We start from the raw sequence: 16,553 nt of genomic DNA, 5'->3' as shown, positions 1-16,553 counted from the left end.
GAGTTAAATAGCGATTTATCTTCCATTCATCAAGGATGCCCTTAGCTCAAACGATGCCCTAAACATGTGACACACTTAGGTTGTGACTGGTAATCTGAATGTTTTGCTTTACATGAGCTACACAATGTCCACTAATAATGATCTGTATTTATTTATTAGGGAGTTTATGTGAGTTGTGTGGATATTGTGGTTCACAGTCGGATAGATGACCCAAGACGCGAAATCATATCAGCAGCTGGTTTGCAGGAAACTGTAGCCTATCTGTGATAACTTACACTAGGAGGGTGTGTGTGTGGGGGGGTGTTACCTATTTCAGGGTAGGGCAATGGCCCCTCTGTGCACGTCCCTGCATGAGGGGGTCCCCAGAATATTAGGGGATCCTTAGCTTGAGGAGTACATTGAGAACCTCTGGTGTGGATGACAGGGGACAGCTCATCATATCTGACAGTGATACACGAGCCCTCAGATGTTATATCACAGAGGAGAAAGAGCCGAGTGTCTCCTCCTTCAAAGGACCCGATCTCAGGAAGAATGGGTCTGTTGTTCTCAGGTGGGAAAGATGACATATGCGTTACACAGAGCTTTTTTACGCACCATCTTCAAACGCTGACACGCTCGGGGGTTTGTCCTTTTGAAAGATCGCATCCGTCCAGACACCACAGACGATGTCCTCCTGCGCGTCAGACACGGATCCAGTTACCAACTTTGCCGACACCAGGACCACGTGACCCAGGTCCTCCTCATTTTTTAAAACGCGCTGCCGCTGCCACCCTGTGATTCCCTGTGCGGCTGCAGAGAGCTGCTGAACGCGTGCCCTGTGCCAGACGGGGAACAACACGGGAGTGCACCGCGACGAGACAGGTCACATCGGCCAAATCCGGATTTTTCTATTCGTGCTCTTTTGCCTTTTCTTTGGACCAGGTGGCGTGCGTCCTGTAAAGTTGCCCCCAAAAAATCGGTGCGTTCCGCGCTTCTGCCCAGGATGGCACTGGACCACAGGAGCGCATTTCGCGCCTCGCTTTTACTGGCTTGTGTGATAATCTGCAGCAACGTGCTATGTCCCGTCGGTGCTTATCTCTACAACAACCGCTACGCAGGGTGAGTAAAGATCCCCATTCATTTCTGGGGCTCGTGGGAGCCCGGACGTAGAGGAGGGGACAGAGAGAGGAGACAGTGCGCAGGGCTGCTCTCACAAGTTGTCTGCAGAGATCTCCACACATCAAGACACTGTTTTTTTTATCTTAGAGCAGAGGGGGATGAACAAAGAAAGTCTGTATGCTCACAATCATCTGCATCTGGGTGAGACATAATATAGTGTTTTTTAGTTTACCCCATACTCCAGGCTGCTCCTGCTCTCTGGTGGCACTGGGAGGAGATTGGATCCGTTCTGTTTTGCAGCAAAGAGGCATTCAGATTGTTCATGATACGCACAGATGTTTATCTGTGTTTATTTCAAAAAGGTTTTATATAACCACGTGTTTCTATATTCAAAAGAAACAAGACATTTTTTAGAGCAGTAATTTTAAATTTTCTAAAACGTTTTATGATGCTGAATATTGGACACACACTTCCCCATCAAGACCGTGCAATCAGGATTTGACCTTAGATGTTTAATTTGCAACTGGTCTGATCTTTAATGGGACCATCTGGAGCTGGACATAACCTTAACAAAGGCGTAACTGGTGCATGTAAAAGTATTAATGGCCTGGACCTCAAAAGAGCTTTTTGATGTTATTTAGCAGCGGCAGAGGGAGGCTGGAAACCCCCTCCTCATCTGTCTCAAACAACATATATATTGGATGTATTCCAAAATTCTTGCAGCTAACACACACACATCATCTCTGGTCTGACACAAAGAGTCCCAACATGCAGAGCTGTGGTAGAGACCTGTTTCAAGGATGTGGAGGATGTTGTCCTACAAAGAAGCATCTTGATGTTATCGAAAACCAAGATTTGGACACTTCGAATGGAGAGGGGATGACCGAGTATCAACAACGAGAGTTAACCTCTTTATTTAAAGGCCTGACTGTGTTAAAAATAAGTTGCTTCCATCCCAGAGAGAATCCTTCAATCAACGCTCTGACAACTGAGGGACAGACTTAGTCTACAAAGTCCTGCAGCTGGTGGATGCAACGGGACAAGGCCTCTTTCTCCTGTCCTGTTTCTCTACAACAGCGTAGACAAAGAGAATATATTTTTTGTTTTTGAAGTTCCAAATCTGCCAACACCCCCCCCATTCCCTTCCTATCCTGACAATATTTTGAACCTCCGAAAAAACCATGCCATCCTGCCCCATCTTCAATCATGGTCATTGCCATGGAGACCACAGTGTGTTGTGGTCACCCAAATGGAGCGGCCGCTCACGTCGGGTGCCCTGGTCCTTTTGTTCCGCCAAAACCTCAGAGTGGCCTGCTGCCACCTTTGTTGAGGGGGGGCCCCGCTTCCTGTGTGACACATTGTAAAAATGAAAAAAAAAAAAGGAGGTCTTAAAAAGAGGCAAAATGTAAGACAGGAAGATGAAAAGAAAGAGAGAGACAGTAAAGGGGACACCGACAGGACAGATGGACGGAAACAAATAAAGACTATAATTAAGATTATGGATTATTGGCAGCATGTCACATTTTAAGCCCAGAGTGTAATCTGCCCGATTTAAATTTAAAATGAGACTAGCGAGTGCTTTTGTTTTGTAGAAAGGCAAAGAAAAAGATGGGGTTTGCAAATTCACTCCTCAAACTTCTCTATTCGCTTCCAGTTTTTCTTTATATAATACCACAAGATTTACATAATAATGATTTTTTCATATTGAATTACAGCTGGCTTTACAAACATCTCCTTAAACCAAACAATGTATTCTGCTCTTGATTAAAATACATTTATCTTGATTTTTTTTATTTACGAAATGGAATGAAGTCTTCAAAATGAGGCAAGGAGGAAATTGAATTTGACTGCAGATGTTTAGATACTACGCTAGAGGTTTATTTTCTAAATCTAATCTAGACATTCGATTTTGGCAGACATGAGAAAATGAACCATCAAAGACCCGTCCAAGGTTTGCGTATGGTTTTAATAAACCCTAACACAGTGGACAGTGTCTTGCCTTTCGCCTTATTGTCATATTCTTTATATTATGTAAGTTATTTACTCTTTCTGAATAAAAAATTAAACTTTGTGTCTATCTGGGAAATCATCACAGATTTACCTAGTGGAAAAAATGACTTACCATTCGATTTTTGGCTCTGGAAAACACCTTAAAGTAACTGACAGATTGTAATTATTATCTCTCCGCCTTGTGAAAAAGTTCAACATGTTGTGTTTGCTAAATGAACAGGTGTTTCTCCCAACTACCTACACCAAACACATCGGTATGTGAAAATGTGAGACAGCTGCTGCTTCTGTATCCACCAATGAATAGTTCCAGGTGCTACCTGCAGAACGCGAAACGATGAAATATAATCCTGCAGTGATGTCTCAACACCGATTGTTTGACCCTGTCATCGAGAGGTCTCCACCCATTTCACCACCCGAAAAAATGCTGTTATGACACCTCAAGTCGGCACGAAAGGTGGTTGGATTACAGCGTGTGACACCGTGGCCCAGATGTTTTGGAGATGATGTGCACTTAGGGAGAATAGATCCATGCCCTGTTACAGTGGCGTGAAAGCCCCGTGGGGCCCTTTGAATGCTGCTGTAATGTGACACTTAGAGGAGCTCTGTTGTTTTTGCAGTGATCAAGTCTTCAGGATAACTCCAGGTGACGATGAGGAGGTCCAAGTGCTGAAGGAGATTCTGGCACATATGAAGGTTTGCAATTATCTTTTCTTATTATATTTCCGTCACACACAAATGTTCTCTGCTGTGTTGTGTGTGTTTTGTCCTCGCAGTCTTGAAATCTTATCACACAATATTTTGATTTCACTTTTCGATTTTTGGAATATAAACATTGTGAGATCTGTATTTATGCTGCCAGTACCAGCCTGAGGTTCCCCAGTGGTCTTTTTTTTTTTACGACTCCTGGACAGCAGTCAAAGTTAGAGTGAGGCGTGAAGCCACTTTTAAAAAAGGGGGATAGATATGAGGGGACAGCGAGAAGCCAAACAGAGAGACAATCACCAACCAAGTGTGGTGATCTGTCACAGTCAGGACATATTCCCTGTCTGCATCCCCAGATACTGTTGACGCTCTGTATTCATTTCACCCCGGGAGAAATGGTGAAATAGAAATAGAAAACACATTTTTCATTATGGGACTTGAACGCACGGATGTCTCTCAGCGTTCAAACTATATGAACATGTGTTTCAAAGAAAGCAAAATTATGGGGAAACCCGGGAAGACACCAAAGCAGCTGCCTCTCTTCCCAAACTCATTTGGGAGCAATTACCCATCTGCCTCCAGAGCATGTATGACCTTTCTTTGCACATTGTTTTTAGTTTGTAAATACGCAGCAATGGCGGTTTGTGAGGAATAAATCTGTACATGAACCTGCAGTTGAAAGGCAGGTTTAGAGCAATTGTGCTTTTAAAAGATTAAGTCATATTTATGAATATTAGTGCGACACTGGTGATAATTTTCCAGCTCTAACTAATGATTAGTAGATTAGCGACAACCAAAAACAACTCACAGAGAAGACGAGAGAAGCTAACAGAGCTAAAACCTTCCAGACTTATGAGTTACTTTGGCCAAATGAATCAATAAAATACAGTGAATCACAGGGTGTATTTAATTGGTTTGTTAAATTTCATATTAAAGACTTAACTGAGCACGAAGCTGAAACTTGTCAAGCTTGATAGATATTCTGATTTTGAGGGAAATTCAGGGGGTCGAAGTTTCATTGAGATTTGAACTCAGAGTGCTAACCGCTACACCATGGGACCAATCTGTGAGGTTATAATTCATGTATCTTCACATTCTTCAGGAGGTATCACTGGGAGCAAAGTGATATTTATAACTGGATGCTTGATATTTGCTATATTGGCTCACTATCCCTTTACTTCTAATAACTTCTCATTTTATTATAATGAAACAGCAGACAGTGAGCATCAGTAACTACTACTGAGGACACTGAGGTAATGTTCATAGTCACTGATCTCCAGAGGAAGTTGCTTCAAAGAACTGTTTCATATTAATGAAAATAAAGTGCAATTGAAGAGCTAATTTAATAAATAGAAGTATTTTAATATTTAAAACCTTTTAGAAACTTTTGTGTAAAATCCTGGCTTTGACCCCATTGCAGTGTGGTCACTTTCGGCTTGGAACAGAATATGTACAGGTTCAGGACATGTGATCCAGAACCGGGCTGGGCTGAGTAGAGACGCGACAGAACAGGGCAGAATGAGGTCTCTGTAAACGTTTAGGATTTGTGGAGGGAGAGCAGACGTGACCCAGGCTGCTGGTCAGGACCTGGCCTGAGTTTTTTGGTGTGGGAGGGCAGAGGACATGGTGCTCTAAGGCCGACCGAGGCAGTGGCAGCTACTGTTTGGACAGCTGTGGATATGTGTTTTCAGTAGCTTAGCCACACTGCCATGCCTCCAGTGCTAGAGCCAACATGTTCAGCCTTAGCCAAGGCCTGAGGTCAAATTAAAAAAGAAAACTCCTGTACAACAAATGCAGAAGAGTCAAGATTCAGATCCGTAGTTATCAAAATAACACTTTTTTAAAAGTAACCTAAAGGCAACCTATCCATGTGACAGCTTTGACTGCTGCTACTCCAAACATCTGGTGGTGCAAAGGCCCTTTCCATGAAGATATTCTGGTGCGTAAGAATCAATTTGTTTTGTGATTCTAGAACTGCAGTTTAGGGTAAACCGAAGCCATTTATCTAACTAGATAAACATTATTGAACTGAGTCTGATCTTCAGAAAACGACTCAGTCCTGTCCACACTCTGCGGGTGTGAAGAAATGCAACGCTTCCAGTATGCACCCAGTAGAGCAAACACCTCCACCACAGCTATTCACTGTCAAGATAAGGTGTTGCTACACAAAAGCTCATATTTGCTATTGGAGGACATGTGTATATTGTGTATAAAATGGGACACAAGCTACTTCCTGTTATATAAAACTTGGAGTTAAATACCTTATGATAATTTTAAATACTAAAGCCAAAGGTGAGGCTATCAAATTGATTGCTTTATCTGAAATGGTGGATTTATGGTTTTACCTGATAAATGTAAAAACAATTAGTGGATTCAGTTACTTATTTTAATGATTAAGGTGACATAAATTGAAATATCCAAAAGGCCCCACGTTGCTGGATGTGAGCAGTGTCTCAGTTTTGGAAACTGTTCCCCTCTCTGGGATCGTGGATTACATCTGTGACACAGATGTTCTATTATCTTAGCTGCTGTCATTGCGTTGCATGAATTATTCAATTATGAGTGTCTGAGGGGAGGTTTCACGTTGTGTCCATGGATGACTTCATCATTACAGGCTGTCTCCTCTCAACAGGATGAGAGACATCTGGTTTGGGTCTGACGGAGAGAGACTTGTAATTGACCCATGACTGTCCCTACACAGGTCTTTACAGCATTGTTAAAGAGGTAGTTTTGTCATGGCAGGGGAATTTTGTTAGAGTTACACAAAGCTGAACTGTGTCAAGTCGTAATGGCAGGCTTCACTAACTGGCTGCTAGATGAAGCATGAGCATCTTATCTGCTCCTCTTGAGTGACGTGGAATAATATAGATCTGGACTCTGTATCGTTTCCTTGCTTTTTTGAAACCATGTTTAATTGTTACTTCCTGTCCCTGTTGCACCTTGTGTCCTGTTACCTCCTGCACTTCCTTGCTCTCCTCACTCCTTGTCAGCCCTGTTGTTGTTCCTGTTTTGCTCCTGGTTGTGTGTCCTGGCATTTGTTGGGCGTGTGTTTAGCTGTTGCCATGCTCACCTGGATACCTTCAGGTCATCTTATCTCTACTTCACCTTGTAACCCTGTTATATTCATAAAAATATCATCATTGCACATTCCACGCCCTTGACTGAGTCTGCAGTTGGGTCCTGAAGTGATTCGGCTACTTCAACAGACTGAATCAGCTTTAAATGTTGAACTGCTCCCATAGGTCCTGAAATGACTCTACTTCTATAACATTAGAAGTATATAATTAACAACAGCTACTATTTCAATGGTTTTATCTATAATATAGAACATATTCTACTAGAATGGCTCTGAGGAGAACCACAAAACCATAAAATGGACTACATGCCAGCTCCCCAAAAGGGAAGCCTGTATCTTGATTGCCCCCGGGTGGCTTGGGTGTCGTAGAGGTTATAACTCTTTTCTCCTCCATGTTCACAAATGGGACATGGATCAAACCAAAAATTAAAAATACACATCATGAGGTAGTTCTTATAACCCTGTTGATGATGATGATGTTCAAGTGTTCATGTTTCCGATCCGTTTGTTTGCCATTAGTTATTTGATTTTATAAAAACATGGTGAAACATCACGATTGACATCTTAGACTGTAAAACACCTCCCCTACGAAACCATATTTAAATAAACAAGATCTGGATTTGTATTTGGATCGACACCAACTTGCTCATTTAACCCCCTGAATCTGCCTGATTTTGCTGATTGGTGATAACTGCAAAAATGGCCTATTTCAATGTTAAAGAAGGTCATAATTAGTTCCTGAATTCATCCCTTTTTTCGGATCCATGCCAAACTTTTACGGGTTCTTTCCTGGCCCATGTCCCGTTCTTCCGCCAAGTTTCGAGGAAATGGTTCTGTAGCTTTTTGCCTAATCCTGCTGACAAACAAACAGGCTTTGGTGAAAACATAAGCATATTGTCGGAGGTAGCCACAGCAGTTTAAGTTTTGTAACTTACTTTCCTTCCCTCGACATATAAACACTTGGCTACAGCCTCGCCTCATCTGCCCTAATGAAAGCGCCGGCCTGTTTTTTATAGCACTATAACTTTTTCTTTCTTGTTCTGCCCGTGCCTGTATGACACCAACCAAAACAAGGCAAATTGAGGAGCTGCCCTGTATATGCAGACTTTCAAAACACAGAAACGTCACATTGTAAAGAGAGAGACGATTTAGAACGCAGACTGCAGAGAAAAGCATCTGCAGGGCTCCCAATAAAGGCAGCTATAAAAAGTCAAACTGAGAGAATAGTTTTTGAGGAGTCGTATTATCTGATCAGACACGTTTAAGTGGCTTTTAGGCGTATGTGTTTCGGATTTGTTTGACTTGGAGAGTTGCTGGAACATTTGGGATGCTTAACCATTTGGAAACACCATAAAAGTGCAGCGGCAGAGAGCGGTTTACACTCGAGGGCACCGAACATTCCAGCTGGGTTCCTCGGCTCCATTTGGCTCTAAGGAAAGCTCAATTAATCCGGTATGCTTTCTGTAAACCATTAAACCAATTGACACATTAACAAGCATGTGTGCCAGACTGACTCTGCCCCCACGCTGCAAATGAAAGCCAGGTGAGGACGTCCACACATGTTTGAATGTACAGTGTTCTCGATCGCATTGCAGTGGCTACTGTGTGTGTGTGTGTGTGTGTGTGTGTGTGTGTGTGTGTGTCATGTGTAGATAAATGCTTACCTTTGTGCTCAATAATAGGTTTTCTTTTAGTTTCTCCCCCTTCATGTTATTTTATCTCAGTTGCCACATGGTGTCTGTGTTTATTTGGCCGTGGGCTGTCTGTTTGAGTTAAAGCTAACAGGTCAGGACTATCACAGCCTGATAACACGAGCTGAAAGAGGAACATTATCGCTGTGGAGTCATCAGCAGTCCCCTGATTCACTCCGTCGGGTGAGGGTAGAGACCAGAGGAATTTCAAACTGTCCAGGTCACACCAAAACAAATTGGCCATTATCAAAAAATGCTTCGATGTAGTTTTCCAAACCCGGCACAGGAGACAATGACGTCTTTCTTTGAGTCGTATGATCCTAATCCTTTGTTCTAGTATAGTTAGCAATACGAGAGGGACAGATTTTTCTTCAATGCCATTAAATAAAGTTTAGTTTCAGTTAAATGCAAATTTTTTCAACATGGAGTGAACGTTCCTAATATTTTATTTACAACATCAGTAAAAAAATGTCTTTCTGATTATTTTACAGTTGATTTTTCAGAATATATTTGTCACTTAATATGTATATATATTTGCATTTAGTTGTGATTATTAATTCTTGAGAATGCATTTTGCTAGAAGTATCATCCTGTTAAATATTTGTTTCATCCACGTTAAAGTAATATACAGTAAATTATATATTGTATGTATTTATTTGTATATCTTTCATTATAAAGTCCTGCTGGTTGTTTGTGTCACGGTCTCTTTGTCCTCTCTCTTTAGGTGGACTTGTGGCAGCCCAACAGTGTCTCTCTGATCTGTCACAACGCCACTGTGGACGTGCACGTGAAACATAACGACACGAGAAGCCTACGTGCACGCTTAAAGCTGGAGCACGTTTATTTTCGGTAAGGCTGGACAGACCATACAGTGGATATAAACACGTAATGGGTGATTGTGTTTGCAAAGTTTCTACACCCAAAGATACATCTGCTAGGCATTGCATTACCCAGCTTTCCCCGCGCCAGAAATATGATTTGCACATGCAGGGTCAGCCATAGTTTGCATGCAAAATACCTCATACTTCCTCGAGGCTGCGATGCACACAAACACACAGCACATCACAGCCCCTCGGCTCCAAAAAGAAGCCCTTTGATCTCCTCACCCCCATCATTCATCGGAATTAACAGGGAAAAGATGGAGTTTTATCAAAGCAGCCGCAGCCAGAAAAGATCCCATTGTCATCTCTGTCCTGAGGGAGGAATTGCAGATCGGTGGATTTGTGGCTCCCCCCCCCCCCCCCCCTCCGTTGTTTGACTTAGGATTTTTCAAAAATGATTTACACAGCAGGGGATCCGGACTCTGGTACTAAGCTTTGATACTGAGGGTGAGGTATTGAAACGTCCAAATTTTACTCACAGGATAATAATCCATCCTTTTTAAAAAGTTATTGAAGTAATTATAGATATAAATACATGTGTAGGGACCTTTTTATGAAGTTGGTATTTGCTCTGTGAAAACAATCACATCATCTGGTTTAGTTTGAAGTTGGAAGCGTAGGGATTCCGATCAGACAGGGTCTTTAAACAGATAGTTATGGTGATCGTTATGGTTTGGGCTCATTTTCAATATACATTTTATTTATTGATAGACGGTAGTGACATAACTGGTATCATTCATAGCATCAAACAGAACGAGCACTGATGTGGGAATCTGGTTTGGAAGCAGAGGATGAGTGAGAGCAGCTGTAGAAGTGGTGTCAGTAGTGAGTCAACATCTCAACACGCGGATATACCGCAGTATTTCATGCTGTGTTAAGATTTCACATGACTTAATGACTGTAAGCATGTGGACAGGAGGTTATTATTTATTCATCTTTTTGATTATTATACAGAGCCATTCAATTTCGGTGCGGCTCCTGAGGAGACAAATTTAGGAATATTTTTCCCTCTCTCTCTTTAACATTAACATTTTTCAACATTTTAATTGATTTCCCAGCGATGCATTAGTGGATCTATATGGGAAAATAAATCTGGCATATTGAGGGGAGTGATATTCATGAGTGTGTGGAATTTGTTGCAGATCCGTAATAATCCTCTAGGCTTAAGTTACCGAGGTACCCTGACAGTATTTTAAAGGGAACACATGTCTGTACAGGGCTCATGTGGTTGTAAGTTACTGTTGTTATCGATAATGTCTATAATGTGTGATTCCCTCCGTCCCATCCACAGGGTGTTCATCTCCAATCTGCAGAAGGAAATTGAAAAGCAGACGGGATCTCGCTCCTCTCGCAGGCGGAGGTCAGAGTCTCAGTATGACTACGAGGTTTACCACTCTCTGGAAGAGGTAGATGTGAAGCCCTCCATCTGCCCCCCCCGCTCTGCTCTCTCATCTAATGCACACACAAAGCACATAAATAACCTCTCAAACTCCCAATTAGGTCATTTCCACGAGTCTCTCTCTCGCTGTCACACGCAGGCACGTACTCCACTTCAGACGCTTCAAAGCTTTTTAGAGTGTTTATTTTTTCTCAGGTCGATTATGCTGCCGGTTCATGGATCTGTCAGACCCCAGACGCATCAGGAATTCCACACACACAGATCTTGAGAGCCGACACATATCTTGACCACTCTGAGCTTTGATCCTGTAAAACACACACACACACAGACACACACACACACACATACACATTCATCTCTGCGTGCCGTGCATACACAACATGAAGGGAAAGACGCAAGCCCACACACTGGCTCACTCATGTACAGAAGTCGTCACTCTGTTGATCTTTTCACTCTGTTGATCTTTGAGAAATTAAAGTTATTCCTGAAAACTTTATTGACAGTTTTGTAAAATACATTTTCATTTTTGATCGCCCTTAAGATCCAGAGTTGGATGTTTGACATGAACAGAACCCAACCGGACCTGGTCGACATGTTCTCCATCGGGAAGTCGTATGAAGGAAGGCCGCTCTATGTGCTTCAGGTAGGACAGATGGCTCCAGAGACTAAGGCTGGGGGGAAAAACAATATCAATAGTTATAGCAAATTAATTTCATGAATATATATCAAGATGCATTGCATATGCATTGTGTGAGCACAGTGAGGAGGTACAACACATCATTTTTGTATGTGTTTTTCATTCTCTGCCATTTCAAAACCTCAAACTTCCTGCAGGTAGTTCGACTATTACAAAAAAAATAATTCTTGATGTAATTTTGAGACATATCACCCAGCTTTATTAGAGATGCAAATTTATAAACTACAGAGAAACACGCTGCTTTATGCACATGCACACTCATGCTACAGTAAAAGCTATTGTCTGTTGTCAGCTAGGAAAGAGAAGTCGTCCCCAGAAGAAGGCCGTGTGGATCGACTGCGGCGTTCACGCCAGAGAGTGGATCGGACCGGCCTTCTGCCAGTGGTTTGTCAAAGAGGTGGTCTTGTTTTTCTAGCCTACAAAATTGAAAATTTAAACACTGCTTGAAGTTATGCATCGTTAGCCCCATTGCAAGTTTATTTTTTTTAACAGTGTCTTAACAGCAACACATACCCTCTAGAATGCCTTCCTGCTGCAGGCCGCCTGTGATGTTTGGTCATTCGGTTCTTCAACAAAATGTGAACATCTGCTCACTTGTCATGCGCACTTATGCAAATACTTCAGAGAACCCTTTAATGTTCACATGCTGAACTCGACCCCGACTATTGCACGAATTCCATCACATCCTTAAAGACTTAGTTAGTGCCCTCTGAAGAAAGAGACCAGAGTCAGTCATTAACCGCATGAACTTTCGATGACTCGTTTTATACAACTCTAAGTCAAGATGAGTGGGATCTGCACCAGAGTGCAACGAGACGAATGCCAGAAGGATCAGAATATCAATTTAAAACTCAGAGTAACGGCCTGTTTTAAGGAATTCTCAGATGATAAAGCTGACGTGTCAGGTGCTGTTTCAACATGTGCTCTACAGTCATTCTGTTTGCAGGCACTTCCTGATGAAGGATTTTTTGGAACTTATCATATAGAGACTAATTAAAATACACGACTGATTCACCTCAGGCCATTACATGGACTTGCAAGTTCAGTAGAGAACTCTTCAAAGAGAGATAAAAAAAGAAAGATAAAGTGTGTGTGGGGGGGGGGGGGGCGCAGCAGGATATCAGTAACAGATTTGCATAATATTGAATATTGCTTTTTTTCTATGGTGTAGTAACGTGGGTTGGCCACTGGAGGTCAGCGTGCTATCTTTGTGCATCGCTTGAAGCACGTTAACCTTGAACTGAGTCTGATTATTGAGCAGGTATAAGAACTGAGATAAACATGTATACGTCCTGCAAAGAAATAGAATCATTCACGCATGTTGATCTTTAAATAAAATGCAGTACTACTATGCTGTGTAATCGTACTGTTTTATGTTATGATTACAGGCTATTAACTCGTACCAGTATGACTCTGGGATGAGACGCCTGCTCAACCAGCTCAACTTCTACATCATGCCTGTCTTCAATGTGGATGGATATGACTTCAGCTGGACCACGGTACTGTGATGATAATTATAATAAGAAGAAAACGCAGCATTAAAAACCATATCAATAAAATGGCTAAATAGACAAAGCATATAAGTAATAACATAATGTACTGGAATTAATAAAATTAGGTTTTTAATGATACGTTTTCAGAATTGATTTAAATGCTGTCACTGATTCTGTCGGCACACACACACACACACACACACACACACACACACACACACACACACACACACACACACACACACACACACACACACACACACACACACACACACACACACACACACACACACACACACACACACACACACACACACACACATATAGGCTTTTGCTATTGATTATTCTAAATGGCATGAGTCAGAATTTTTGATTGCAGGGCTCAGTGGAGAAACCCCTTTCCTTTTATTCAGAATAAAAAACTGGCATCTCATCACTCCCACCCACAGATATTAAATATTTACAAAGCAGCCTTCCACAGATCTTGTGCTCAAGTGGATCATAATTCATACTGTAATTGAAAAACTCAATAGCAGAAAGTTGTTGAAAATGGTTCATCATGCTGCACTTATCTCTGTGTGTGTTCATGTTTGCTTCAGTGAAAACAAGGTCTGTGAAAACTGCTGCTCATCGACTGTCTCCAGATCTGCCGTAAATATCAGGCCCAGTCGAGTTGAGTGAGCGGCAGATGGTTCACTTAGGAGACGGAAGATAACTGCGTTTGTTTGAGGAGTCTGACAGTAAGTGGGTGCACACTGATGGTGTTTGTTCTTTTCTCCATAGGATCGGTTCTGGAGGAAGACGCGCTCCAAAAATCACAAGTTTCACTGCCGGGGAGTGGACGCCAACAGGAACTGGAAAGTGAAGTGGTGTGGTGAGTTTTGTCATAAAACACACACATACACAGAAGTAGACATTGCTTGTAGTTTTTCTTGCTTATTTACGTCCATCCATTAGCCTTAGGCTTATCGTTTGAGCTGTGACCAAACCCAGTTGGAGGCGGGGCAAACCTCTTATTAACTTACAGTCCTGACCCTGTATTACTTGCACTAATTATGCATACAAACTTTTTCTAGTGGGTTTTCATATGAAAACCTCTGTGAAGTCTAATGGAGGCCAATAGAGTGGACATCAATAACGAATTTTTGTTTCTTCTTTCACTTAGTTAATAATCTTAAGATAAAGACTTTCTCTGATATTTATTTTATAAATTCCTGAAATAGAGATTAAAATCTTTATTCATTTGGGTTTCACATTAGTTACACAGGGAATCTTTTCAGATCAAGTCCAGGTCACATCTACAGTTTTTTTGCATCACTCATTTGCATCAGACTGGGGCGTATTAACAGATGTCCACTGTCCTAAACACAAAAAATGCAAATGCAACGAGGCATCCAGATACAACCTAAGTCTCACTCTCAATCTGCTCTAGTTTCCCCCTGATATCTTTATGTCTCCATGCTGCCTGCACAGTCACTGCAGCTGGATCAGGTCCAGAATCCAATTAAACTTCATCGCAGGGCCTAAAACCTCCAGATCACCCTGAAGTGATTGGATGGTGTGACTGAAGCCTCCGATCCTCTTTTACCTCCTCAGACGAAGGTGCCTCCTCCCATCCCTGCGATGACACTTACTGCGGCCCCTTCCCTGAGTCGGAACCCGAGGTCAAGGCCGTCGCCAAGTTCCTGCGCAAGCACAAAAAGCGCGTAAAGGCATACATCTCCATCCACGCCTATGCCCAAATGCTGCTGTACCCCTACTCCTACAAGTACGCCACTATCCCCAACTTCAGCTGTGTGGTAAGACACCTGCTGCTTATTGAGGGAAACCCAGTCAACGTGATATTAAATCCTACTGGGAAGAAATATGTATCGGTGATGAGCCTTTGTTTTCTCTTTGCAGGAGTCGGCAGCTCACAATGCAGTGACAGCCTTGTACTCTGCCTACGGAGTGAGGTACAGATATGGACCTGCCTCCACAACCCTGTGTGAGTCCCGCTCCTGTTCAGGAAATGAAACTGACTTTATCACCAGGTGTTAATATGCCTAACGCTCCTCTCTTCGTCACAGATGTTAGCTCAGGCAGCTCTATCGACTGGGCCTATAGGAATGGGATCCGCTATGCGTTTGCATTCGAGCTCCGGGACACGGGATACTACGGCTTCCTCCTGCCCGAATCTCTCATCAACCCGACGTGCACTGAGACAATGAGGGCTGTGAAGGCCATCGCAACAGGCCTGTTGAAGAAGTGCGAGACAGGCCGGGACAGATTTCCATATATATGACCACGCTCTCGATCCCTGTAGCCTCCCACCCTCAAAGCTACTTATCTCCGCACACCTCATATTCCTCTGAGATTTCATATTAATCCCAGATATCATCAAGGGAAGAGCGGCTGAGAACCACAACAGCACGGATTTTAATTAGTTTTTCCTTGTTTTTGAAGTTCTTCGCCTTCTTTTTCCTTTCTGTAAAGATATGAACCGATGGTGGTGGAGGTTTTTACTTGTGCTGAAAACCAAAAATCCTATCAGCGACCTGGCTGTTTATGCACAGAGAGCATCCTGGTGGATCGATGCCATTTGAATGTGGACCAGGATTCTTTCCAGCGTGTATCCCTCTCTTTGTCGCCCAAGATTTTAACTGTTGCTCTCCACTTACAAAGAAGAATAACACAGATTTAACTATAAAATAAGCTTTTTTACAGTGAATGGCAGTCATATAAGCACTTGATACAACAGCACTTTTTGGAATCAAACATTGTAGATGTTTAGTGTCTTTCAAAATGTGTCACATTAAATAAAAGTTGTCATGGGTTGTAGTTTTAAATCAATATCATGCTAATTTAGATTCTTAAACTCATGCTGTTCATGTATTGATGCCTTTATTACTGCAACATTGATGATGTACATAATATGCTATCACTTGGAATTATAGGGTTTGGTTAAAAATGGAGAATTGTTTGTTACATATGTTTTTTATCGTGGTTCATTTGGTTCAGACTAACATTTGGAGAGTCTGTCGGTTCAGTAGCTTAATGTGTCATTACTCAGGTATAGATCAGTGACAGTGTCAGAAATGTTTACCTTTTACAGCTGATATGAGATTTTAAGAAATGTATAATATCTGACTTGAATAAATGTTGTTTATATAACAGTACATACTTATATTGTCACATTTATTTTGGTCTGTTATTATCATTATAGTTAAAAACAAACTAGTTCTTACAGCCAGCCACCTTGTATAAAAAGTTCCAAACTGCATGCCATTAAAGAAATAAGTGATGTGTCACATTGTGTAGCTCTTATTTATGGTCTATTAATATCTAACTATTTAAAATGTATGTTTCATGAAACTGGTGGCAAATATTTCACCCATTACAGTAACACCAGTTCCACTTCACCACTAGGTGTCACTAAATTCTACACACTGAAACTTTAAATATCAGAATCAGAAAGACTTAGTTGATCCCGGGTGGAAATTGTGTTTGTTACAATAGCTCCATGC

The 16,553-nt window shown here is 41.9% G+C and overlaps 1 protein-coding gene across 1 annotated transcript; it reads left to right on the top strand.

The window, feature by feature from the left end:
- The first annotated feature begins 795 nt into the window (after window positions 1-795).
- Window positions 796-16,205, top strand: cpa6 (carboxypeptidase A6). Its single transcript, XM_053412213.1, has 11 exons — window positions 796-1,098; window positions 3,726-3,801; window positions 9,302-9,426; window positions 10,750-10,864; window positions 11,399-11,500; window positions 11,847-11,951; window positions 12,943-13,053; window positions 13,831-13,921; window positions 14,644-14,846; window positions 14,950-15,034; window positions 15,117-16,205. Exons 1-11 carry the CDS (start codon window positions 983-985, stop codon window positions 15,329-15,331), a joined length of 1,344 nt encoding a protein of 447 aa, XP_053268188.1. The 5' UTR covers window positions 796-982; the 3' UTR covers window positions 15,332-16,205.
- The last annotated feature ends 348 nt before the right edge of the window (window positions 16,206-16,553 follow it).

This window comes from Pleuronectes platessa, chromosome 20 (genome assembly GCF_947347685.1).
Source record: "Pleuronectes platessa chromosome 20, fPlePla1.1, whole genome shotgun sequence".
In the NCBI taxonomy this organism is placed as follows: domain Eukaryota; kingdom Metazoa; phylum Chordata; class Actinopteri; order Pleuronectiformes; family Pleuronectidae; genus Pleuronectes; species Pleuronectes platessa.
Note: the sequence above shows the minus strand (reverse complement) of the source record. Positions and strands in the feature narration are given on the sequence as shown.

Coding starts and splice junctions, on each gene's coding strand:
- cpa6 (XM_053412213.1), top strand. CDS start 983: ATGGCACTGGACCACAGGAGCGCATTTCGCGCCTCGCTTTTACTGGCT. Junction 3,802..9,301: donor AGATTCTGGCACATATGAAG/GTTTGCAATTAT, acceptor CTCTCTCTTTAG/GTGGACTTGTGGCAGCCCAA. Junction 11,501..11,846: donor GGCCGCTCTATGTGCTTCAG/GTAGGACAGATG, acceptor GTCTGTTGTCAG/CTAGGAAAGAGAAGTCGTCC.